At 44.6% G+C, this 27,380-nt stretch overlaps 1 protein-coding gene across 1 annotated transcript in view; it reads right to left on the bottom strand.

Moving 5' to 3' along the window:
* The window catches only part of ARPC1A (actin related protein 2/3 complex subunit 1A), a 36,844-nt gene extending 10,502 nt beyond the window's left edge, over positions 1-26,342 (bottom strand). Inside the window, exons 1-5 of the mRNA XM_032755944.2 lie at positions 26,231-26,342; positions 18,800-18,889; positions 15,628-15,732; positions 9,357-9,579; positions 5,112-5,219 (exon numbers count right to left, since the gene is read on the bottom strand). Coding sequence (XP_032611835.1) covers positions 5,112-5,219; positions 9,357-9,579; positions 15,628-15,732; positions 18,800-18,863 — 500 coding nt within the window. The 5' untranslated portion in view covers positions 18,864-18,889; positions 26,231-26,342. The remainder of the gene's footprint in view (positions 1-5,111; positions 5,220-9,356; positions 9,580-15,627; positions 15,733-18,799; positions 18,890-26,230) is intronic.
* Positions 26,343-27,380: the final 1,038 nt, after the last annotated feature.

Raw genomic sequence — 27,380 nt, 5'->3', positions numbered from 1 at the left:
AGCTGCCACAAGGAATCTCAGAATGCAAAGAGGTTGACTCATTAAAAATAAAACATGAGCTGGGCACGGTGGCTCAGGCCTGTAATCCTAGCACTTTGGGAGGCCTAGGTGGGTGGATCACCTGAGGTCGGGAGCTCGAGACCAGCCTGACCAACATGGAGAAACCCCGTCTCTACTAAAAATACACAATTAGCCAAGAGTGATGGCGCATGCCTGTAATCCCAGATTGCGCGCCATTGCACTCCAGCCTGGGCAACAAGAGTGAAACTCCATCTCAATAAATAAATAAATAAATAAATAAATAAATAAATAAATAAGGCCGGGCGCGGTGGCTCACGCCTGTAATCCCAGCACTTTGGGAGGCCAAGGTGGGCGGATCATGAGGTCAGGAGATCGAGACCATCCTGGCTAATACGGTGAAACCTCGTCTCTACTAAGAATACAGAAAATTAGCCAGGTGTGGTGGCGGGTTCCTGTAGTCCCAGCTACTCGGGAGGCTGAGGCAGGAGAATGGCGTGAACCCAGAAGGCAGAGCTTGCAGTGAGCCAAGATCGTGCCACTGCACTCCAGGCTGAGCGACAGAGCGAGACACTGTCTCAAAAATAAAATAAAAAATATGGCCGGGCACGGTGGCTCACGCTTGTAATCCCAGCACTTTGGGAGGCTGAGGCGGGCGGATCACGAGGTCAGGAGATCGAGACCAAGGTGAAACCCTGTCTCTACTAAAAAAATACAAAAAATTAGCCAGGCGTGGTGGCGGGCGCCTGTAGTCCCAGCTACTTGGAGAGGCTGAGGCAGGAGAATGGCGTGAACCCGGGAGGTGGAGCTTGCAGTGATCCAAGATCACACCACGGCACTCCAGCCTGGGTGACAGAGCGAGACTCCATCTCAAAAAATAAAAAATAAAATAAAAAATAAAATAAATATAAAATAAAATAAAATAAAAATAAATCATGACAGGTAGGTTCAGATATTCAAACCTCTCAAGTAACAGAATTATTGTTAGAGCTATCTACAGGCCAACCCAAGTTTGGCAAATCCATATTCTAGTGTATATATATATATATATATATATATATATATATTTGGGGGACAATGTTTTGCTCTTGTTGCCCTGGCTGCAGTGCAATGGCATGATCTTGGCTCACCGCAACCTCTGCGTCCTGGGTTCAAGCGATTCTCCTGCCCTCAGCCGCCCAAGTAGCTGGGATTACAGGCATGTGCCACCATGCCTGGCTAATTTTGTATTTTTAGTAGAGACGGGGTCTCACCATGTTGACCAGGCTGGTCTTGAACCCCTGACCTCAGGTGATTCACCTGCCTTGGCCTCCCAAAGTGCTGGGATTACAGGCATGAGGCACCACGCCTGACCCTCCCCAACTTTTTTTTTTTTTAAGAGACGGGGGTCTGGCTCTGTTGCCCGGGATGGAGTGTAGTGATGTGATCAAAGCTCACTGCAGCCAACTCCTGGGCTCAAGTGATCCTCCTGCCTCAGCCTCTCGAGTAGCTGGGACTACAGGTTCATATTATGCCCAGCTAATATTTTAAAATTTTTTGTAGAGATGGGGTCTTGCTGTGTTGCCCAGGCTGGTCTTAAACTCCTGGGATCAGGTAATACTCCTGCCTCAGCCTCCCAAAGTGCTGGGATTACAGATGTGTGCCACTGCGCCTAGCTAATCATACTCTAGATACTATCAAAGCACCTACTGTGTGTCAGGCTCTGGGTGCCAGGTTCAGAAGTAGTGACCACAAAAGACCTGTCCTCATGGACTGCACATTCTGGGGAGATCTTGCTGTCCCATCCCTCCCTTGCCCACATGAGACCTTGCTAAATGGCCACAGCATTCTTTCCTGTCTACTTTACCGTCACTCTCAACACAGTACTCCAGGAAGCCTGCACAGTCAACGGTGGGAGAGCGGAAACTATTTGCCACCCTGCAACAAACTAATGGTGTTGACCCTTTTAAAAACACACCCCAAGAGAAAGCCAAGGGAGGCCGGTGACAAGGAGTGAGCAGGCTCCCTGGACCCTCAGGCCCACTGTCCAGTCTCTGTGGCAGGAATAGCTTAAGATGGAGGCGGGTCCTTTATAGGTGGTGTCGCCAGTTTCCACCAACTCACTCTTTTATCTAATTCCACACGCTGTGTGTGAGGATGTTCTGGCCCAGAGTTAAGGGCAAAGGGGAACGGCTGGAAGTCTACCCTTTAGGGCCCTTTTGCCCTCCAATGTGATTTCTACTTTGCACACCTTCTTCTCTTCAAAAAACTGCTGAACCTAAAGGCTCCCTAGAAAAACCGAGGTATCCCCCCTACCACCCCAAATGACAATGGCAGTACAGAGGCTCTGGAAGATGCCTGGCAGAGGACTGTGAGTTATGTGAGGTTATATGATGAGACAGTAGAAACACTGTGCTTTAAATCTGCATCATGACAGCGGCTGCTTTAGTCTTAGAAGGCCAAGAAAGAACCAGTGGCTCTCAGCCACCAACTCGGGAACACGAATGGGACAGACCCATACCCACAGGACTGGGCCAGTTGCAGTGGCTCATGCCTGTAACCCCAGCACTTTGGGAGGCCGAGGCAGGTGGATGGGTTGAGGCCAGGAGTTCGAGACCAGCCTGGCCAACATGGTGAAACCCCGTCTCTACTAAAATACAAAAAAAAAAAAATTAGCCAGGCATGGTGGTGCACGCCTGCAATCCCAGCTGCTTGGGAGACTGAGGCATGAGAATCACTTGAACCTGGGAGGCAGAGGTTGCAGTGAGCCAAGATCACACCACTGCACTCCAGCTTTTGTGACAGAGAAACTCGGGGAAATTAATATTAACAAAATAACTGCAACCTATTTTCACAACCATCAAAGAATCCAGGTGGTGCGGGTTACTGCCACCTAGTTCTATTTTCCAATGACTCTGGTTAAGAAATCACAAGTAACACAGGTCCAGAATATAATGTGCCTTGACACTCCCATGACCTCCATCCTCTCTGCCAAACTCAAACACATCTCTCTCTCTTTTTTTTTAAGCTTTGAGTATTCCTGGATATAAGCCACTGGCCTGGTTTTCTGGGAATTCTCCACAGTTACTGAAGAAAGTGTATCCCAGCTGAGTGTAGTGGCTCATCCCTGTAAGCCCAGCACTTTGGGAGGCCAAGGCAAAAGGATCCTTAGAGCCCAGGAGTTTGAGACCAGCCTGGGCAACATAGTGAGACCTCATCTCTACAAAAAATAAACAAAATCGGCCAGGCATGGTGGCTCATGCCTGTGGTCCCAGCTACTCAAGGAGGCTGAGGTGGGAGGATTGCTTGAGTCCAGGAGGTTGAAGCTGCAGGGAGCTATGATCGCACCACCACACTCCAGCCTGGGTGACAGAGCAAGACATTGTCTAAAAAAAAAAAAAAAAAAAAAAAAGAGTGCACCTCATCTCCCAACCTACCATATAGTCAACACGAAGCAACATTTATTTGCTTTGCTTTCCTTTCAGCTAAAGGGAAAAAAGCATATTCTTGAGAAAGAACAACTTTAAAAAGCAATTACATGGAATTCCATGGTATGATCCTTAAAGTTCTTAGCAAAGTGGCTGCATTTCTTCTAGCTTCAAGCTAATGACAAAATAAAAAGCTTTAACTGAAAGAACAGCACAATAACAGCTTAGCAGTGCACTGTTTAGCTATGTTTTATTAATCGTTTCACTTTGGAATTTGCAGAGACTGCTGCCTGGAATATGAAATGAGAAAAATATTGTTGTCAAGAAAGACAGGGAGAAAGGGAGAGACAGAAAGAGATGGTGAGAAAGAGACAGAGACAGAGTACATGCTAATCCTCCCCTCTAAACCACAGATATTCTTACACTTAAGGAAATCTTTGCTGGCCCCACCATTGCCTCTCCCTCCTACCCCACTTCCAAGTGGATTTCTTTTTACCTCAGTGACTTATGAACTTGTTCTTTTAATCACCACGCTTGAGCTCCTTTTCTAGATCACAAGCTGCTTCCATTTTTTTGTTTTTTTTTTGCTTTTTGAGACGGAGTCTCACTCTGTCACCCAGGCTGGAGTGCAGTGGTGTGATTTCAGCTCACTGCAACCTCCACCTCCCGGGTTCAAATGATTCTCATGCCCTAGCCTCCTAAGTAGCTGGGATTACAGGCGTATGTGACCACACCAGGCTAACTTTTATTTATTTATTTATTTATTTATTTATTTATTTATTTATTTATTTATTTTGAGACAGAGTCTCGCTCTGTCACCCAGGCTGGAGTGCAGTGGTGCGATCTCGGCTCACTGCAAGCTCCGCCTCCCAAGTTCACACCATTCTCCTGCCTCAGCCTCCCAAGTAGGTGGGACTACAGGCACCCGCCACCATGCCTGGCTAATTTTTTGTATTTTTTAGTAGAGATGGGTTTTCACTGTGTTAGCCAGGATGGTCTCGATCTCCTGACCTTGTGATCCGTCCACCTCAGCCTCCCAAAGTGCTGGGATTACAGGCGTGAGCTACTGCGCCTGGCCTCTTTTGTATTTTTAGTAGACATGGGGTTTCACCATGTTGGCCAAGTTGGTCTTGAACTTCCGACCTCAGGTGATCCGCCCACCTTGGCCTCCCAAAGTGCTGGGATTACAGGTGTGAGCCACAGCACCGGGCCTCATTTTTGAGTCCCTCACAGTGCCTAGTGCAGTACCTTGCAAAGAAAAGGAACCTTACAGGCCAGGCACACTGGCTCATGCCTGTAATCCCAGCACTTTAGGAGGCCAAGGAGGGAGGATCACTTGAGGCCAGGAGTTCAAGGCCAGGAGTTCAAGACCAACCTGGGCAACATAGCAAGACCCCATCTCTACAAAGAATAAAAACAATTTTTAAAAAATTAGCCAGGTGTGGTGGCATATGCCTGTAGTCCCAACTACTCTGGAGGCTGAGGCTGGAGGATCGCTCGAGCCCAGGAATTGGAGGCTGCAGTGAGCTATGATGGTGCCACTGCACTCCAGCCTGGGTGAGAGTGAGACCCTGTCTCAAAACAACAACAACAACAAAACAAAAAACAAAGAAAGAGAACCCAAAATTATTTGTTGAAGGATGAAGAATGCACGGCTCAAGTCTATCAGTTCTCACTGGTTCCCACCTGCATTTGAAGTCACATGATCCTGCTGCCAGCAAAACGTTGTTGGGATGCCAATCCAAGCTGAGGACTGTGGAGCGAATCGGCTTTTTAATGTGCTTGCTCACCCACCTATGAGAGGGGAAAACTGTTTCAGTTTATCCACTCAACTAGCATCCCCAAATGACCTACAAATGTATGTCGGGTGAAAACACCTAAGTATGCCACACTTTTCCATAATTAAAAAAAAAACTATGAAACAATTCAGAATATTATCTTTTTCAGAATAAACTTTTTCAGATAGGTTTCTATAAAAAAAGATTCTATAGAAAAGTAACAGAGCATTCAACGTTCTTCTGTCAGTCACCAGGCCTTCTGCCAGAGACAAGGTTTTTTGAGACCGGGTTATGATTTGAGACAGGCTAATTTTTGTATTTTTTGTAGAGATGAGATTTCTCCATGTTGCCCAGGCTGGTCTCAAACTCTTGGGCTCAAGCGATCTACCGGCCTCAGCCTCCCAAAGTGCTGGGATTACAGGCATGAGCCACTGCGCCCAGCTGACAAGGTGCATTTCTAAAGGACAGAAAGGAAAAGAACCATGAACAGGCCCTTCTCCACTCCTGGCCTTGATGTTCTCAGCACAACAGCTGGTTTTCAGTGGTCCTCATTAGTAAGCATATATATTGATTAACTCAGTTACTTTTTCGTGAGATTTCGGATTACATATGATGTTAACCTCTGAGATAAAAACTGAAGTTTGAAAATACTTCAATTTTTATCATGAATATTCCGTGATTTGCTATCCCATTTTTGGTGAATTTGGGGTTGTAAGACAGCTTAATATCCTTCCCAAGTCTCCATGAATCTGCAAATTCTTTTTAGTTTCTTTCATCGAAAAATCACAACCAAGAAATTAGAAGAACCTCATGTTGGGGATTAGCCTCTAATTCTCTAGCACCATCCAAAAGAGATGATTTATGTCTAGGACCAGTCAGTATTTTGGCTTAACTAATTCATTTCTGCCCCCAAACTGCTGTTTAAAAACCAGTCATGTCTGGTTGCTCAACAGTTGAGAGACTAAATATTGAGCCAATGCCTTTCCTTGAATGCTAAATTACCTTTCTATAGAATCACTTTCTTTTTTTTTTTTTTTGAGACGGAGTTTCGCTCTTGTTGTCCAGGCTGGAGTGCAATGGCACGATCTCAGCTCACCGCAACCTCCACCTCCCGGGGTCAAACGAGAATCACTTTCTTTTATTTATTTATTTTTTTGAGACAGAGTCTTACTGTCGCCCAGGCTGGAGTGCAGTGGCAAGATCTTAGCTCACTGCAACCTCCGCCTCCTGTGTTCAAGCAATTCTTGTGCCTCAGCCTCCCGAAAGCTGGGATTATAGGCTTGCGCCACCACGCCTGGCTAATTTTTGTAATTTTAGAAGAGATTAGCCTTCACTGTGTTGGCCAGGCTGGTCTCAAACTCCTGGTCTCAGGCGATCCACCTGCCTTAGCCTCCCAAAGTGCTAGGATTATAGGCATGAGCCACCAAGCCTGGCTACAGAATCACTTTCTTAGTATCCTATCTGAAGAAGTTCATTCTGAAAAAGACAGCCAGGTGCAGAGGCTTGCAACTATACTCCCAGCACTTTGGGAGACCAAAGCAGGAGGATTGCTTGAGTATAGGAATTTGAGATCAGCCTGGGCAACAAAGGGAGAACCTGTCTCCACAAATAATCAAAAAATTAGCCAGGTGTGGTGGTGCAAACCTGTAGTCCCAACTACTTGGGAGGCTGAAGTGGCAAGACTGCTGGATCCCAGGAGTTGGAGACTGCAGTGAGCCGTGTTTGTACCACTGCATTCCAGACTGGGTGACAGAGAGAAACTCTGTCTCAAAAAACAAATAAATAAATAAAATAAAAAACCAAAATCCCCCACAAAGTCTCTAGAAAAGGAGAAAAAGACAGTATATTGAATTGTTTCATAATGTATATATATTTTTTGAGACAGAGTCTTGCTGTGTTGCCCAGGCTGGAGTGCAGTGGCATCGTCTCGGCTCACTGCAACCTCCACCTCCCTGGTTCAAGCGATTCTCCTGCCTCAGACTCCCAAGTAGCTGGGAGTATAGGCATGCGCCACCATGCCTGGCTAATATTTTGTATTTTTAGCAGAGATGGGGTTTCTCCATGTTGGCCAGGGTGGTTTCGAACTCTTGACTTCGTGATCCGCCTGCCTTGGCCTCGCAAAGTGCTGGGATTGCAGGCGTAAGCTACCGTGCCTGGCCTTTATAATGTAATTTGTTTAATTAAGGAAAAGATAGCAAGCAAAATAATTAGTTCATATGGCTGAATTATAAGCTTCTGAGAAGTTGTTTTAAAGTACTCCTACGAAATATGAAATAATTGTTCTACAGCTGAAAAACTGCCCTAAACATATAGCTTGTTCAAAGACAATACCTTGTACCATAATAAAGTCCAATTTACCTATACTTGAGCCTAATTCTCAACGAATAAAAATGTAAACAATTACTGAGGTTGAAGCTTAACTTGGAAGAATAGTTTCCTGTAGAAATCTGTAAGATTGCAAGGAGTACCAGCTGACATAAAGTTTAGCCTTGAAAGAATATTAATGAAGTTAGTTTCCTATCTCATTACAATGAAACTTCCAAATCATTTCTAGCAGGTAACATTTTGTTAGCCTTGATTTCACATTTGAAAGAAAAATGTATGTTTCAAATTCGTAACTCAATTTTTTTTTTTTTGAGACGGAGTTTCACTCTTGATGCCCAGGCTGGAGTGCAATGGCATGATCTCGGCTCACCGCAACCTCTGCCTCCTGGGTTCAAGAGATTCTCCTGCCTCAGTCTCCCAGGTAGCTGGGATTACAGGCATGTGCCACCACACTCCATTAATTTTTTTGTATTTTTAGTAGAGACAGGGTTTATCCATGTTGGTCAGGCTGGTCTCGAACTCCCGACCTCAGGTGATCCACCTGCCTTGGCCTCCCAAAGTGCTGGGATTACAGGCATGAGCCACTGCACCCACCCCATAACTCAATTTTACCGCAAATTCCCAATCTCTTTTCCAAAAATAAAATTTCTGAAGTTTTACTAAATTACAAAGGTAACATGATAATCCCTTTCTTTCAATTTCAGCAGAATACAAATAACAAAATGGCTACAAAGAGTCACGTGTACTCTGCTATTTTTAGTAGAAACACAAACACTGCCAGTTTAGTACTAAATGACAACTTTATGTTGAAGGATATTTACTAGTCATGCTGAACACATGCCAGATAGAATAATAATTATTATTTTCTTTTTGAGATGGAGTCTCACTTTGCCACCCAGGCTGGAGTGCAGTGGCACAATATCGGCTCACTGCAACCTCCGCCCCCTGAGTTCAAATGATTCTCCTGCCTCCTCCCGAGTAGTTGGGATTACAGGTGCCTGCCACTGTGCCCGATTAATTTTTGTATTTTTAGTAGAGGTGGGGTTTCACCATCTTGGCCAGGCTGGAGAATAACTGTTTCCTTATCAAAATAAACAGGAAGGAATAGTTAAAATAAGTTTTGGCCATAAAATAAATCTGTGTTTTGACTGGGTCAGCAAGAAGTGATTTATTTAAAAAATGTGCAATAGCCTGATTAGACTTCTAAGATTCTGGTGAGTTTTGACTTCAACAGTTTAAACAAGTAAAATATTACACCAAGACACAGATTTGGTTGGCAAATAAGCTTTAAAGAAAGGAGAACATTGGCTAGGCATGGTGGCTCACACCTGTAATCCCAGCACTTTGGGAGGCCAAGGTGGTGGATCACGAGGTCAGGAGTTCAAGACCAGCCTGGCCAAGATGGTGAAACCTCATCTCTACAAAAACTACAAAAATTAGCTGGGCGCGATGGCAGGTGCCTGTAATCCCAGCTACTCAGGAGGCTGAGGCAGGAGAATTGCTTGAACCGGGGGGCGGAGGTTGCAGTGAGCCAAGATCGTGCCACTGCACTCCATCCAGCCTGGGCAACAGAGTGAGACTCTGTCTCAAAAAAAAAAAAAAAAAAAAGGCGATCAGAACATGGACACAATAGCTCTATGTTAATATAAAAAACGTGCGATTTAACTTAACATGCACATGAGAAGGGAAAATGCTCAGACAGAATCGAGAATTTCAGAGAAAAAAACCACACAACTCCAGATGAGAAAAAACTGGAGTTATGAGAAAAAACAGCAGTGCAAATGGAAATTCTACAGAGAGGGATAGAAAAAGTTCAGATGTCACTCACCAGTCATTTTCAGACTCAAAGTAACAAACAGAAATGAGTCGTGCTCCACTTCCCACAGCAAATTTGTTCTCTAGGGGGGACCACTTCACAAAAGTAGCTGCGCGATTAATTCTCAGGATCACCAGGGTTGGCTTCCAGACACCATCCTTCTGACTCCAGACATAGGCATTGCGGTCTGCCCCACAAGTGACGATGCGGTCGCTCTTGGGAGCCCAGTCAATACCTACAAGTGAGACATGGGTCATCTGCTTTGCCCAGTCAATGACAAACAACTGCGGCACAGGCAGGTGGGTGGCACTGGCATGCCAGGATGAGACGTGGTCTTGGGACCTTCCTCCCAGGCACGTCCTTCCCACTATCTATGTCCTGATCACCGCCTCAAGGAAAGGCACGGATGCTTCTCTGCAAAGCGTCTGGGACTCAGGATTGTCTATAAGGCCGTGTAGAAGAGCTGTTTTATAATTACAGACTTTACAAAACTAAACGGGGGCATTCTTTCCACCCGTTCACACATTTCTAAGACTTCTAAAGATCTGAAGATTCATTACTTTTTTCTTTCCTTTTTATTAGACTTTTTTTGTGTGTGAAAATAACTGTATTCATTAACAGACCTCATTCTATGATATTAACCAACAGTCTGCTACATGGCATTCAACTAAAACAGCATACAGGGTAAATAAAAATAATCTTTAGTGTAAAGAGGGGGAAATATATATTGTGATTCATCATATATTCTTCTGAAAGTCACTGTTAGTTGAACCATACTGAAAACCTTTTCTACATTACGCAGGTCCTGTGAAAGAATCCTTGTTTCTTTGCATCTAAACCAGGAAGATACCTAAATATGTATCTGAATGTAAGGTTTATTTTTCTTATTTGATGAGACTTTACTTATCTGGTACCTCTGTGAAGAATCCCAAAGTCAAGGTCAGTTTCTCATATACCAAGAGTCAAGGTCAGTTTCTTACATACCAAGAGCAAAATTTACCATGACTCATTTAACATTTATTGATGAGGTATTTTCTTTTCTTTTCTTTTTTTTTTTTTTTTTGAGATGGAGTTTTGCTCTTGTAGCCCAGGGTGGAGTACAATGGCACGATCTCAGCTCACTGCAACCTCCGCCTCCCGCGTTCAAGCGATTCTCCTGCCTCAGCCTCCCGAGTAGTTGGGATTACAGGCGGATGCCACCATGCCCGGCTAACTTTTGTATTTTTAGTAGAGACGGGGTTTCACCATGTTGACCAGGCTGGTCTCGAACTCCTGACTTCAGGCAATCTGCCTGCCTCGGCCTCCCAAAGTGTTGGGATTACAGGCATGAGCCATAGCACCCGGCCTTGATGAGGTATTTTCTATAAATATAATTTCACATTAAAAAGTACAGAAATATTACTAATAAATATTTATTACAGATCTCTCTCTAAAAATTAATAATTAGCATTCTTGACATTTATATGGAAAAAAGACAGATATAAATCCAAGCCTCAATTACCCATAAGTCATAGTGACTTCAGTAGTATGAAGAGTTAGGCCGGGCGCGGTGGCTCACACCTGTAATCCCAGCACTTTGGGAGGCCGAGGCAGGCAGATCACGAGGTCAGGAGATAGAGACCATCCTGGCTAACACGGTGAAACGTTGTCTCTACTAAAAATACGAAAAACTAGCTGGGCGTGCTGGCGGGCGCGTGTAGTCCCAGCTACTCAGGAGACTGAGGCAGGAGAATGGCGTGAACCCGGGAGAGGGAGCTTGCAGTGAGCCGAGATCGCACCACTGCACTCCAGCCTGGGTGACAGTGCGAGACTCTGTCTCAAAAAAAAAGTAGTATGAAGAGTTTAGTTTATTCATTCATTTACCTGCATGAAATGTCAGCTCAATTTTTTGTACCACTGAAGGGAAGAAAATATGAGACTGTATTCTAAGTGATGTGTATTTTATTTATTCATTACAAGATAATTTTGCTTGCAGTCCTCTTTATCAGATTTTAGATTTTTTTTTCTTTTTTGAGACAGGGTCTCACTTTATCACCCAGACTGGAGTGCAGTGGTATGATCATAGCTCACTGCAGCCTCAACCTCCCAGGCTCATGAAATCCTTCTACCTCAGCCTCCTGAGTAGCTGGGACTACAGGTGCAAGCCACTATGCGTGGCTAATTTTTTGTAGAGACGGGGTTTCACCATGTTGCCCAGGCTGGTCTTGAACTCCTGGGCTCAAGTGATCTGCCTGCCTCAGCCTCCCAAAGCACTGGGATTACAGGTGTAAGCCCGATCAATATTTATTATTATTAAAAAGAAAAATCATTATCTTTTAGAGATGCAAACTGAAATATGAAACAATATAATGTCTGGGATGTGCTTCAAATTAGTACAGGAAAGGAGAAAGTGAATTGAGAAGAACAAGATTGGCTGTTACTTGATAATTGTGGAATCTAGGTGATGAGTATAAAAGGCTCATTATACTATTCCACTTTTTTTTAAATCTGTTCAAAATTTTCCATGGTAACAAAACATGTTTCTTAAAAAGGGGAACAATCAAATATTTAACACAAAAGAATAAAACCTCAGAACTCTGATATCCCTGATGTTTGCCACACTTCTTTTCTTTGTAGTATGGACGATTTTTTTCTTCTAGAATGCTTTAGAAAATATTTTTCCCCCTAAAATTACTATCTTTCTGAGAAAATATGTCTGATCCTTGATCTCCTGCCCCAGAGTTATATTTAGATTTTTCCAACAAGTTTTTTCAGATCTAAAAAATGCCATGTGAGCAGCTAGACAGAAAACAGGCCCAAGTTCAAAGGACCCCAGAAGAGAAGTAGAGGAAAAAAAACACACACTAAATACTTCACATTTTTGGCGATTTCTTTGGTCTTTCATCTTTGCCTTTTCTCATTTAAAAGTTATTTCCATTTAAATCCTAAAATTCCAATTAATTTTTTTTTTTTTTTTGAGACTGAGTTTTGCTCTTATTGCCCAGGCTGGTGTGCAATGGCACAATCTCAGCTCACTGCAACCTCCGCCTCCCGGGTTCAAGCAGTTCTCCTGCCTCAGCCTCCTGAGTAGCTGGGATTACAGGCGTGTGCCACCATGCCTGCCTAATTTTGTGTATTTTTAGTAGAGATGGGGTTTCTCCATGTTGGTCAGGCTGGTCTCAAACTCCTGACCTCAGGTGATTGGCCTACCTCAGCCTCCCAAAGTGGTGGGATTACAGGCTTGAGCCACTGCACCCGGCCTAATTTTTTATTTTTTTGGAGACAGAGTCTTGCTCTATCCCCCAGGCTGGAGTGCAGTGGCGCCATCTCGGCTCACCGCAACCTGTGCCTCCCAGGTTCAAGCGATTCTCATGTCTCAGCCTCCCGAGTAGCTGGGATTACAGGTGCTCACCACCACGCCTGGCTAATTTTTGTATTTTTAATAGAGACAGGGTTTCACCATGTTGGCCAGGTTGGTCTCAAACTCCTGACTTCAGGTGATCCACCCGCCTCAGCCTCCTAAAGTTGTGGGATTACAAGTGTGAGCCACTGTGCCTGGCCTAAAACTCCAATTTAAAATATGAGTATTCTTATTCTTAGGCTATGAGGCCACTGGCAAAGGAACTTAAGAAAATAGGCCAAACTCAATAGAAATAAGGTTGTGGGAAAGGAACAGCAACAAAAATAGAAACGCTGTCTGTGGTGCTGCTTTGGAAATATCAGCTCCTGGTGCTCAAGAGCATTATTTACAAATCACTAGTCAAAGCAAGGGTGGTCATGAGTTATTGCTGAAGAATGCAGGACAACTTCTGTAAAGGATGTAGAATAGCAAAATATGCTAAGTTCTCTTATTTGGGTAAGGATATCTCTAAGCTTATCAGTATTAGTATTTTAGGTGATTAGAGGTAAAATTGCAGAGTCCAACTAAAAGAATAAAAAATCAGCCTGGGCAACATGCTGAAACCTATCTTCACAAAAAAATTAGCCGGGTGTGGTGGCACACACCTTTAGTACCAGCTCCTGGGGAGGCTGAGATGGGAGGATCACTTGAGCCCAGGAGGTTGAGGCTGTAGTGAGCCATGATCATTCTAGCCTGGGTGACTGGGCAACAGAGCAAGACCCTGTCTAAATGAAAAAAAAAGGCTCACACCTGTAATCCCAACACTTTGGGAGGCCAAGGCGGGCAGATCACTTGATGTCAGGAGTTCGAGACCAGCCTGGCCAATGTAGTGAAATCCCAACTCTACTAAAAATACAAAAATTAGCCGGGCATTGTGGCAGGCGCCTGTAATCCCAGCAACTTGGGAGGCTGAGGCAGGAGAATTGCTTGACTTTGGAAGGCAGAGGCTGCAGTGAGCCAAGACTGAACCATTCTATTCCAGCCTGGACGATAGAATGAGACTCATCTCAAAACAAACAAACAAACAAACAAACAAACAAAAAACAGAAAAAAGACAAAAACTCAATGAAAAAATGATCACGATTTATGAACAGGACAGTCACAAGGAAGAAAAACTCTCATGGCTAATACACGTCTGAAAGTATGCTCAACTTTTCCATTAATCAGGAAAATACGACTTACAGAAGCAATGGATGAACCTTTCATGCATTCATCGGTCTTACCATCTCAAGTATGTGGCAGGGTGTGGGAAAACAAGCACTCTCATACAGGACAGGTGGGAATGACGGCAATCTGATGAGGCCTGGCAACATTGCAGACATGCATACCCTGTGGTATTAACACATCTACCATCTACAAACATTCACACATACGTACAGAAATCAAGGGATGCCTATTCAGCACTTTCGTGTAATATGGAAAAATTGAAACAACCTAAATGTCCTTCAATGGAGGAAGGAGTAAATAAGTGAGATATAAAATGCTAAACAGTAGTTAAAAGGAATAAACTTGATCTAGACAGCAGCATAGATGGATCTCAGAAACAATCATGAATGCAAAAGCAGGCTGCCGGAGATGCGTAATATCATGCCATTTATGTAGCTTCAAAAAACACTAGTCAGTAGTCCTAAAGATTGTTTTCTCTCTTTTCTTTTTTTTTGAGACGAGGGTCTTGCTCTGTCACGCAGGCTGGAGTGCAGTGGTGTGATCACAGCTCACTGCAGCCTTGCTCTTCGTATCTCAAGTGATCCTCCCACTTCAGCCTCACAAGTAGCTGGGACCACAGGTGCGTGCCACCACACCGTGCTAATGGGGGAGTCTCATTATGTTGCCCAGGCTAGTCTTGGATTCCTGGGTTCAAGCGATCCTCCCGCCTTGGCCTCCCAAAGTGCTGGGATTACAGGTGTAAGTCACTGTGCTTGGCCTAAGCTTGTTTATGAATATGCATATATGTAAATGTATTAAAAATGGACTGGAATGCTGTCATAGCAAATTATAGTCTGCCTTCCGGGGGAGAGGAATAGGACTGCTGGTGAGAGGTGACTTTACCATCATCAAGAATAATATTTCTTATTATTATATCCTTTTTCCTTGAGTTTCCTGATACAGGAAAAGAAATTACTTCCTAGCACAGGGAAAAAGTTGGTAATTCTGGTGGCGATTATCTGATATGGGTGTTTATTATATTACTTTGTTCTTTTCAATATTCTGGAAAGTCTTTCTTACCCTAAAAACACAAAGGAAACTTTCGGAAGACACTTGGAAATAGTTTGGTGCACGTTTTCGTGTTGTCTACATTTTCATGTTATCTAGCTTTCAATTTCATGTCTCATCTCCTAATTTGAGCTCTTTAGTCCTCAGGGTAGGTTCAGCGCTTTCCATAGCAACAGTAGAGTGCTGGGTACCAGTTGGGGCTACAAGAAGCACTTAACAACTGAGATCATTATAGTATTTTCCCTAAAATTTTAAGGAAATTCAGTAAGTGCTGTATGACTTTAAATATTATGGGCTGGGTGCGGTAGCTCACTCCTGTAATCCCAGCACGTTGGGAGGCCGAGGCAGGCAGATCACGAGGTCAGGGGTTTGAGACCAGCTTGACCAACATGGTGAAACCTGTCTCTACTAAAAATAAAAAAATTAGCCAGTCGTAGTGGCACGCACCTGTAGTCCCAGCTACTCAGGAAGCTGAGGCAGGAAAATTACTTGAACCTGGGAGGTGGAGGTTGCAGTGGGCCGAGATCACGCCATTGCACTCCAGCCTGGGCAACACAGTGATACGCCGCCTCAAAAAAAAAAAAAAAGAAAAAAAAATTATGGTCAACTGGGTTTATTAGGCTCTTTATCTAAAAGGAAGAGTGCCTGATTTGGAAATATCACACTAAGTTCACAGCTATCTTCCTTTACCTGTGATGTGTCCATTGTGCTCCTTGAGTTCATGAGCTTTCACCCACTGGCTCCCATTCTTCTTATAGATGTGCACTTCGTGATTATTGGGACTGAGGGCAATCTCTGGAGACAGAAGTCAAACAACAGTTAACACCTGAACTTGAAATTGTCACCAAAAAGGGGACATGTCACAGTTGTTTTAAAAGCAGACTACAGTAAGGAAAAGAAAAACTTCCAAAGAAGTAGTTCTCAAATTCACCTCTGAATAATTGCTTTTTTTTTTTTTTTTTTTTTTACCTTTACTTGGACGCTGTATTTTATAATGCTTTACAGGAAAACTAAGATTAAAATTCATTTTCCCAGAGACATGTACAACTGTCAATTAATGATTCTAACCAGCGAAAAATAAACAATGTTACTATACCTAGCTACAATAACTGTAGATCAGGGTAAAAATGTTTGACACTTTCATTCACCTGTGCAATATTACTAGAGCTAAATCTAAATTTCTGTTGGTCTTTTTGAAATGCTGAAAATAGTTTATGGACTTCCATTACTGCTATCATGGACCCAGGCTGGAACCACTAGTTTATATAAAAAAAATTGACTCTGCTGATAAACTATACTGAACTTCTCCTTTACAATAAAGCCAATATAAATCACAATACTTTGTTTTCAAGAGTAATTTCCTGAACTAATACAGAATATAATACACGAAACGGACTTTTTAAAAACTCATACAGGTTGAGCATCCCTAATCTGAAAAGCTGAAATCTGACATGCTCCCAAATTCAAAACTTTTTGAGTATCAACATGACACTCAAAAGGTCATGCTCAAACGTGATGCTCTCCGGAACATTTTGGATTTCAGATTTTCTTTTTTTTCTTTTTTGAGATGGAGTTTTGCTCTCATTGCCCAGGCTGGAGTGCAATGGCGCGATCGTGGGTCACTGCAGCCTCCGCCTCCCAGGTTCAAGCGATTCTCCTGCCTTGGCCTCCGAAGTAGCTGGGATTACAGGCATGAGCCACCATGCCCAGCTAATTTTGTATTTTTAGTGCAGACAGGGTTTCTCCATGTTGGTCAGGCTGGTCTCGAACTCCCCACCTCAGGTAATCTGCCTGCTTTTGCCTCCCAAGGTGCTGGGATTACAGGCGTGAGCCACCGGGCTCGGCCGGATTTCAGATTTTCAGTGCTCAAATGGTATATATTATGCAAATATCCCCAAATCATAAGTCCAAAACAATTCTGGTCCTAGGTAGTTCAGATAAGGGATACTAGACCTGTATTCATGTATCTTTTGTTACCCCATCTAGTTCATCTATTTTTTTTTTTAATTTAATTTAATTTTTATTTTTAGTAGAGACAGGGTCTCACTATGTTGCCTAGGCTGGTCTTGAACTCCTGGCCTCAAGCAATTCTCCTGCCTTGGCCTCCCAAAGCACTAGGATTACAGGCATGAGCCACGATGCCCAGCCCCTCCTTCTTTTTATTGGTTTCTTAAAATTAAAATTAGGATCTATGGGCCGGGCGCCGTGGCTCACACCTGTAATCCCAGCACTTTGGGAGGCAGGCAGATCACCTGTGATCAGGAGTTTGAGACCAGCCTGGCCAACATGGTGAAACCCCGTCTCCACTAAAAATACAAAAATTAGCCAGGCCTGGTGGCACACGCCTGTAGTCCCAGCTACTCGGGAGGCTGAGGCAGGAGAATCGCTTGATCCCAGGAGGCAGAGGCTGCAGTAGGCGGAGATCGCGTCACTGCACTCCAGCCTGGGTGACAGAGTGAGAACCTGTCTCAAAAAAAACAAAAAAACAAAACAAACAAACAAAAAAAATTAAGACCTATGATCCAAACTTTAGGCCAGTCATTAATAGTCCCCACCTACACTCACTTTCCTACCCTCCTTAGGAAAGCTACATCTATCTGCTATACAGATAAAACTGTGGAACTAGGTAATATCTAGCTATAAAATCCTAAGGACTTAAGAGTGCTTTCTGGTAAATAGTTATATATTTCTCTAACTTTCTCACATGTATATAGAGATTTCAAAAGCCAAGTCCAAATTTAAACCTGGAAAATGTTATAAATTTCAAATTACAATGTCACAAAAAATGTTGACTTAATATGCTGAATTTATCAAGTAGTTTAAATGAGGACAATGATAGCTTGCATCTGTCATTAAAAATAATTGAAAATACTCCAAAAGCCTATTTTTAGATGGGAAAGTGGAAACAGAAGATATAGGAAAGTTGGCTATGAAGCTCTGTGAGATGATCACAAAACACATGCTCTAAATTCACTGTCCTGCCAGGTTATATATTTTCAACTACCCAATACAGAGGCTCTTTAATTTTTGAGATTGAGTCTCACTCTGTTGCCCAGGCTGGAGTGCGGTGGCGCAATCTCGGCTCACTGCAAGCTCCGCCTCCCAGGTTCACGCCATTCTCCTGCCTCAGCCTCCCGAGTAACTGGGACTACAGGCGCCCGCCACCACACTCGGCTAATTTTTTGTATTTTTAGTAGAGATGGAGTTCCACTGTGTTAGCCAGGATGGTCTCAATCTCCTGACCTTGTGATCTGCCTGCCTACACACACACATACACACACAGACATAGTTTTTGTATTTTTTTTTTGTAGAGACAGGGTTTCCCCATGTTGCTCAGGCTAGTCTTGAACTCTTGAGCTCAAGATATTTGCCTGCCTTGGCCTCCCAAAGTGCTGGGATTACAGGCATGAGCCACTGCACCCAGCCTCATCTTGTTACATTATCTGTCACTTTGCTTGCTGAGCTGTGCTTTCTTCTAAGAGCATTCTCCATCCCTTTCTAGTTTGCTGGAGCTAGAAAACTGGAAACTCAAGCTGATTATGAATAACATAGTAAATACTAGTTAATAATGCTCTGAGTAGCTCAGGAGCAAACCACTTGTCTCTGAAACAGCTTATTCTAGGTCCTAGTGCTCTGACTAAATGTGAACTTGGTATGTAACCTCTGCAAAGCCCTTCCTTCACTCTGGGCCTCAGTTTATCTATCTGTAAACCAAAGGACTGACTTAGTTCCCTTCTGAATGTATATAATAGATGTATGTTCTTTGCACATGTGATACTGAGATATGTGAGCCCTAAATGTGTCTAAAGATGAAATGTACCAAAGGCACCAAATACAAAAGCAAAGTTAATAAAATACTTACGAGTACGATCCCTGTTCCAGGCATGACAGGTGATTGGCTCTAGTAAAAACTGATGCAGTGACATTATTCTTAGTGTTTTCAGAGAGAAAGCTGCAACGAACAACAACAAAAAGCATTTTGTACAATAGGGAAAAGGCAAGTAACCAATGTTTAAGTTGCCTGAGGATCTTAAGATGTTCAGAAATAAATAAAACATTTTCCTCCCATTAAAAAATAATCTGGCCAGGCACGGTGGCTCACGCTTGTAATCCTAGCACTTTGGGAAGCCAAGGCAGGTGGATCACGAGGTCAGGAGTTCAAGACCAGCCTGGCCAACCTGGTGAAACCCAGTCTCTACTAAAAATACAAAAATTAGCTGGGCGTGGTGGCACACGCCTCTAGTTCCAGCTACTCGGGAGGCTGAGGCAGGAGAATGGCTTGCACCCAGGAGGCAGAGGTTGTAGTGAGCCGAAATCATGCCGCTGCACTCCAGCCTGGGTGACAGAGCGAGACTCGGTTTGGAAAAAAAAAAAAAAGAAAAAAGGCCGGGCATGGTGGTCATACCTGTAATCCCAGCACTTTGGGAGGGCAAGGCAGGCGGGTCACGAGGTCAGGAGATCGAGACCATCCTGGCTAACACGGTGAAACCCTGTCTCTACTAAAAATACAAAAAATTAGCTGGGCGTGGTGGCGGGCGCCTGTAGTCCCAGCTACTTGGGAGGCCGAGGCAGGAGAATGGCGAACCTGGGAGATGGAGCTTGCAGTGAGCCGAGATCATGCCACTGCACTCCAACCTGGGCGACAGAGAGAGACTCCATCTCAAAAAAAAAAAAAAAAAAAAAAAACCTATCTCACTGTCGAAACTTAACCATCTGAATAAATCTAGCATTGTAACAACTAATGTGGAATTTATTCTGTTCAGGGTCATCAATGGACTCTTAAACCATGGGTACAGGATATTCCTAGTCTCAAATTATCATCCCACAGATTGCTTACTAACTACAAAGAGAAAAAGATGCCTTTATATTGAAGAAATCTGGCAATCACCATGTAATCAAACTCAGTATTATAAATAGTGGATCAATCTAACTGGATGGGCCTCCTGATGGCAGTCCACATGAAGTACACATCATCACTTATAAATAGTGACTTAACTTACCATCCAAACCAGAACACTTCTGAGAGCAAAAATAAATAATAATTATGCCGACACAACAGGTCACAGGGCTATCCTGGAGAAACCTGGGAATATGGTCAACCTACCAATGAAGTCTTTATGCTAAACGTATTTACTCTAAATCCAATCAAGATTCAGATCTAATTTTCAGTTTAAAAGAAATAAAGGGTAAAGGAACTAGTCAAGCAACACAAGGAGGAAATAACAGTTAAAGCCAGGGTGTGTGCCATTCTATAGAAGAACTGGCCTGGACTATTCCAAAAAGGCAAAAAGGAGGCAGGATGAGAACTGTTCTAGAGAGCTATGAAAACCAAATTTGATAAGTGAAAGTTGATTATAATTTTTTTTTTTTTTTGAGATAGAGTCTCTGTTGCCCAGACTGGAGTACAGTGGCACCATCTCAGCTCACTGCAAACTCCACTTCCTGGGCTCAGGTGATCCTCCTGCCTCAGCCTCCTGAGTAGCTGGGATTACAAGTGTGCACCACCAGGCCCAGCTAATTTTTGTATTTTTAGTAGAGATGGACTTTCACCATGTTGGCCAGGCTGGTCTTGAACTTCTGGCCTCAAGTGATCCACCCTCCTCAGCCTCCCAAAGTGCTGAGATTACAGGTGTGAGCCACCGTGCCTGGCCCATAATCCACATTTTAAAAAATGGGCAGAAAAGATGTATTTTGTATAATAGGGAAAATTACAATTTAAACTAGATATTACATATGGAATTATTTTCATTTTCTTAGGTGTGATAACGGTATTGCCATTAGATAGGAGAATGTCCTAGCTCTTAGGAGACAAAGATAATGATGAAGTGTTCAGGGATGAAGTATCATGATGTCTTCTGTAACTTCTTTTCTTTTTTTGGGTGACGGGCAGGGGAGATAGGGTCTTGCTCTTTCACCCAGGTTTGGAGGGCAGTGGTGCAATCTATGCTCACTGCAGCCTCTGTCTTCTGGCCTCAAGTGATCCTCCCACCTCAGCCTCCTGAGTAGCTGTGGCTACAAGCATGCACCACCAAGCCCAGGTAATTTTTGTAGAGATGGGGTTTCACCATGTTGCCCAGGCTGCTCTGCCTGGGCTCAAGTGATCCACCTGCCTCAGCCTCCCAAAGTGCTGGGATTACAGGCATGAGCCACCGTGCCCAGCCACTGTAACTTATTTTCAATAGTTCAGGACAGAAAATATATACAATGTGAATGTGGCAAAATGCTAACTGGTGAATCTAGGCGAAGAGTATGTAGGCATTTGTGATAATACTTTTTAAACTTTTAATTGTAACTAAATGAAAAGCAGGAATGTGCAAAACATTAAATTAAAAATTCTCTATTTCATAGGTACCCAAATCTAGATACACTTGAAGAAGCAACCATTACCTGAAATGGGAACATTTTTCAAAAAGCAGCCAGCCTTCCTCTACCCCCAACTTTATCATTTCCAGGAGGCACCCTCACTATAAACTCAAGTTTCAACACACGTAAGTATGTGTCATGCTAACCTTGGGTGGAGGTTGAAATGTGAGATATGAATTCTGATGCAAGCAGGAAATGAATGGAAGGGCCACTAGAAGGTTGTAAAGTGAACAATGAAAGTTCAGCTGACAAAGCAGAAATCAGTCTCAGAAAGCAGAAGCAGCACCTCTGCTAATTGTAAAGGAACCCAGGCCAGGCTCACGCCTGTAATCCCAGCACTTTAGGAGGCCGAGGTGGGCGGATCACCTGAGGTCAGGAGTTCGAGACCAGCCTGGCCAACATGGCGAAACCCTGTCTCTACTAAAAATACAAAAATCAGCCAAGCATGATGGCAGGCACCTGTAATTCCAGCTACTCAGGAGGCTGAGGCATGAGAATCTCTTGAACATGGGAGGTGGAGGTTGCAGTGAGCCAAAACAGTGCCACTGCACTGCAGCCTAGGTGACAGAGTGAGACTCTGTATCAAAACGAAACAAACAAACAAACAAAAAAAGGGGGGGGGGAACCCAAAGGTAAGTGCAACTTTAAATAAAAAACATCTGATACCTTGAACTGGCAGAGAAATGCTAGTATTTCATATTCTATTCTAAGAGTGAAGATAGTTAAGTCATTACTTTTTTCTCTTATACAGCCTAGAAAGCAAACTACAACTCACAAAGAAAAAGCTTAGGAATTGGCAATTTAAAAAAGTTTTAAATGAATTCACATGAGAATGTTTAATTTTTTTTTAAAAGAACTTCCAGACGCTCACTGCATGCTTCTCTATCTCTGATATCAGATGCTCACTCCAAATTGTTCCATCACAACAGATTTGTTACAGCTACTCAAAATAACATGCTGTCATAAAATAACTCCTTAATTAAAAGCGCTTTAGTTCAAAAGCCACATTTGATAAGCTTATTTGTTAACTAAAAATAAAATTGGTCTGCAAATCAGAAATTTGATGTGAATATCTACGTGCCATAAAAGTACATGTTTCATGTCCAGTTGAAAAGTACAGCTGCAGACAAAAGGCTTTCTCATGTTCAACTCAGTGTTTTATAAGCAATGTAGCAAAGGCTTCAAAAGAGGTGGCCATTTACAGAACAGTGTAATTACTTCTAAAATTGCATTTCTAATTTTGCCATATCATTCAAGTTCCATATTTGGACATACATTCAAGACCTGTACTTCTTTTATAATCAGGTGGCTATTTTAAATCTGCAGGCCAAGACAACACTCATGTTTGTCAAATTTAGAATGCACCTAGCAAACACAGCTTGCATTCATGAAACACAGTGAATGCAGAAAAAATTCCTAATAGCCTGAATTATGTACCAAGAAAGGGTACTTTCTGTCCTAGGGTGATAATTATAATTTCTAAACTATGGTTAATGTTTAAGTGAAATCTGAAAAGCTTTGTCTTAATAGAGCTAGAGAAGGAGAAAAGGGGACAAATAAAAATGCCAGGAACTCCTCATCCCTTTTCTTTCTTTTCTTTTCTTTTTTTTTTTTTTTGAGACGGAATCTTGCTCTGTCGCCCAGGCTGGAGTACAGTGGCATGATCTCGGCTCACTGCAAACTCTGCCTCCCGGGTTCACACCATTCTCCTGCCTCAGCCTCCCGAGTAGCTGGGACTACAGGTGCCCACCACCACGCCTGGCTAATTTTTTTGTATTTTTAGTAGAGATGGGGTTTCACCGTGTTAGCCAGGATGGTCTCAATATCCTGACCTCGTGATCCGCCTGCCTCGGCCTCCCAAAGATTACAGGCATGAGCCACCTCGCCCTGCCCCTCATCCCTTTTCTTTTCCTCCCACCCTCCCCCTCATCTTTTTTTCTCTCTCAGAGTTTTTTTCTGAGACAAGGTCTTGCTCTGCCGCCCAGGCTGGACTGCAGTGGTGTGATCTCAGTTCACTGCAACCTCGGCTTCCCAGGGTCAAGCCATCCTCCCACTTTAGCCTCCTGAGTAGCTGGGACCACAGGCATGCATCACTAATGCCCTGCTAATTTTTTAATTTTTTGTAAAGACAGGGGTCTCCCTATGTTGCCCAGGCTGCTCTCAAACTCCTGGGCTCAAGTGATCTGCCCACTTCGGCCTCCCAAAGTGTTAAGATTACAAGCATGAGCCACCATGCCCAGCCCCCACCCCTTTTCTTTATCTATCACTGAGTACAGATCATTCTGATGTATGGCTAGCCATGGGCTCTGAAGCCGAGGCTGGGTTTGAACCCTGGCTTTTGACACACACTAGCTATGAAACCCTGGGCAAGTCACTTGATATCTTTAAATTTCATTTTTTTTCTTCCGAAAGTGGATATACCACTGACATCACAAGGAGAATTAAATGAGACATGTGAAAGCAAGTAGTACAGAGCCTAGCCTGAAATACATGCCAGTAGGTTCCCTGTTTTCCTTTGACCCAAAGCTTTTTTTTTTTTTTAAGATGGAGTTTTGCTCGTTGCCTAGGCTGGAGTGAAATGGTGCGATCTCAGCTCACCGCAACCTCTGTCTCCCGGGTTCAAGCGATTCTCCAGCCTCAGCCTCCCGAGTAGCTGGGATTACAGGCACGTGCCACCATGCCTGGCTAATTTTGTATTTTTAGTAGAGACGGGGTTTCTCCATGTTGGTCAGGCTGGTCTCAAACTCCTGACCTCGGTGATCCACCCGCCTCAGCCTCTCAAAGTGTTGGTATTACAGGCGTGAGCCACTGCGCCTGGCCAACCCAAGGCTTTTAAACCAACCACAGAACCCACCAGTTAGTTTCCTCTGAGCTTGGAAATGTTGACATATGCTATAAATTCTTGGCCCTACTCCTTTGGAGCTTGAAAGTATTCACACAAGTGGGCATCTCTGTCCCTTGTTTAGGGTCAGTTTTCAAGACTGTGATTCACCTAGTTCCTAATCACTCTCATTAGCCAATCTAGCAACATCAAGTACTCCAACAAGGTCACCACACCCTCCTCAACATTCAGACAGGCTCCAGTCCAGGCACCAGCCTCACCAGCAGACCATTTTAAACTTCTTTATATAGGATTTGTTTCAGTATTGGATGAGACAACTAGATCAAAGTATCGCCACTCCGCGTCCAAAATAGGAGTTTTCCAAAATGGTCCCTTCCTTTAACTGTGATTAACAGATGAAGTCCAGAAGATCTCTGAATACTTTGTGGGAGAAAATAGCCATATAAGCTGGGTGTGGTGTCTCACACCCAAAATCCCAGCACTTTGGGAGGTGGAGGTGGGAGGATAGCTTGAGCTTAGGAGCTCCAGACCAGCTTGGGCCACATATGGAGAGCCTGTCTTTACAAAAAATACAAAAAAAAAAAAAAATTAGCCAGGCGCAGTGGCTCATGCCTGTAGTCCCAGCTACTTGGGAGGCTGAGGCAGGAGAATCGCTTGAACCCAGGAGGTGGAGGTTGCAGTGAGCCGAGATCACACCAACCACTGCACTCCAGCCTGGGTGACAGAGTGAGACTCTATCTCCAAAAATAAATAAATAAAAATAAATGAAAATTAGCCCAGTGTGGTGGCACATGCCTGTAGTCCCAGCTACTCAGGAGGCTGAGGTGGGAGGATCTTTTAAGCCCAGGAGGTCGAGGCTGCAGGAAAAAAAAAAAAAAAAAAGGGAAGACAACAGCCACAGTTACCCACTCCCTAACAGGACAAAAACACCTTCCTGACTGATGCCCCTCCTTTGTTTTTAGATACCAGAAAACCCAGGCCCTACGTGAAACCGAAAGACTAGATAAAATTGAGGAAAGAGGGCAGAAGTAAGATAATCTCGGCAATTTAAGCTATGAGTTGACATAGACAGAAGGTTCCAAAGCTGCAGGAGAACAGATGGCTTTATAATCAAAGATTCTAAGCTATAACTGATTAAGTGCCTATCATGTTCCCAGGAGTGTTGTAAATACCGGGATGGGGCCAGAAACATAAATGAGGCTGACACCATTCTGGTCTTCAAGTCTGGAGGGTTGGTGTTTGGGGAGAGTGGAGGAGGTAGAAAAGGAAAGGAAGACGGATATGCATAGAATGCCCAGAAGCAGTAATAATAGCTAATATTTATTGATCACCTACTCTGGGCCAGGAACTATTCTAAGCAATTTATGCAAATAAGCTCACTTGATCCTTAGCAAAAGGGTAAGAATCTTTATTGCAGATGAGGAAACAGGCGCAGAGAAGCATCTTCCCAGGATCACCCAACAAAGTGGTGGTGCCAGAACTGGCATAAAAGATTCCACTAAATGAATAAGAGCGCCGAGAAGGGTGCAGTTTTGACTTGGGGGAAGGCGGTACTCATGCAGGGAAATCTTAAAGAACTCGGGAGAAGGTTTTTCTCGAGATCGGGAAGGTTCCCCAATATCCGAAGGATTGAGGGCTGCCCTAGAGAGCAGGCAAACATCCTATGGGCGCCTACTATATGCAGGGATCGACTCTAGACGCTAAAGAGATGAATAGTCCCGCGGGTCGCTCGATTACGGGAGATCCTCCTACTTGACACAATTTTAGAGACGCTGACAAATGCCCCCAGCAGAGGTGCAAGTAGGACCCTGGGGGCGCAGAAGGGGCCGTTAATTCGGGCATCGGAGGCGGCTTGGAGCTGGAACATCCTGAGAGAAGCTCCAGGGGATCCACGGAGAAAGGGGATCCACGGAGAAAGGGGATCCCCGCCCCCTCCGGAGGCCCCGGCAGAGAGACCCGGCCGCGCCTCAGCCTCGGGGCCCTGCGGCCTAAGCCCCCCGTCTCACTGCCCCCGCGGGTCCAAGTCCGGCGCCAGGCCTGGACAAGAGAGGCCGACAGGGTGAGACGCTCGCCCCTGCTGGCCGTTACCTGGGATCGGGGGGAGTCCGGACGGGCTCGGAGCGGAGGATTCGCGGACTCTGGGCAGTCGACGCGAACAGGCTCCGGCGGGCGCGGGCGGAGGACGGAAGCCCAGAGGGAGCGGCAGACAGATCCCGGAAGTGGACACGGCGCCTGCGCGTTGCGGCCGTGCGGGCGGTCTGCGCATGCGCACAGCTCGGGCGCGCAGTCCGGGGCTGGGCAGGCTGTAGTGGAGGAGGGTACGCTGTCCTATCGGCGTGGTACGGTCGGCGGCCCATCCGAGGAGATGCGCCCCACGGAACGCCTGGAAGTGCTGGCGGAGCGGCCTGGGTGTCCCACTCCGTTCCTCAACCAATTTCCTCACAATCGCGAGCCGAAGTGTGGCGCTTTGGCAGTTTCGCAAGTTCTTTTGTCAGGAGATGAGTGACTGAGGATTGGGGGTCTTTGGAGCTCCTGGACCTGACGAACGATTAAGTTTTTCTCCCTTCAGAGAGCCAAGGTCAGAGCCAGTCTACCTCAGCGCTGCTCCCTGCAGGGAGCCTCCGCCCCCTCCGTGCTCCCTCTGTGGAAAGCGCCTGAAGCCCCCCAGGAACATTCTCGACCTTTCCTGGGGCAGAATCACTTGTTCCCTGCTCCCAAGATGGCGCCGCAGGGAAAAAAGGGTTGGGGGAACTTGGCAAGGCCCCCAATTCACGGAGGACAGAGCCTGCCCCGCAGATGCAGCTTCCAAGAAATGCCCTGATCCTCACCTGCAACCAGGCTGCTGCCCTTGAACCCGTAGAAATTCTGGAGCAGCCCCAGCCCCCACAGATGGGGCTAATCGAGAGCTTTTCTTTTTTCTTTCTTTTTCTTTTTTTTTTGGACAGGTTCTCGACCTGTAACCCAGGCTGGAGTGCAGTGGCGCGATGATAGCTCACTGCAGCCTGGAACTCCTGGGCTCAAGCGATCCTCCCGCCTCAGCCCCCCGTGTAGCTGGGACTACAAGTGCACACCACCACGCCTGGCTAATTTTTATTTTTTGGTAGAGACAGAGTCTTGCTGTGTTGCTGAGGCTGGTCTTGAACTCCTGGGCTCAAGCGATCGTCCCTCTTTGGCCTCTCAAAGCCCTCAGATTACAGGTGTGAGCCACTGCGCCTGACTAATTTTTATATTTTTTATA

This window comes from Hylobates moloch, unplaced genomic scaffold (genome assembly GCF_009828535.3).
Source record: "Hylobates moloch isolate HMO894 unplaced genomic scaffold, HMol_V3 SCAFFOLD_1, whole genome shotgun sequence".
NCBI classification, from domain to species: domain Eukaryota; kingdom Metazoa; phylum Chordata; class Mammalia; order Primates; family Hylobatidae; genus Hylobates; species Hylobates moloch.
The sequence above is the reverse complement of the archived record's forward strand: the minus strand, read 5'-3'. Positions and strand labels throughout refer to the sequence as shown.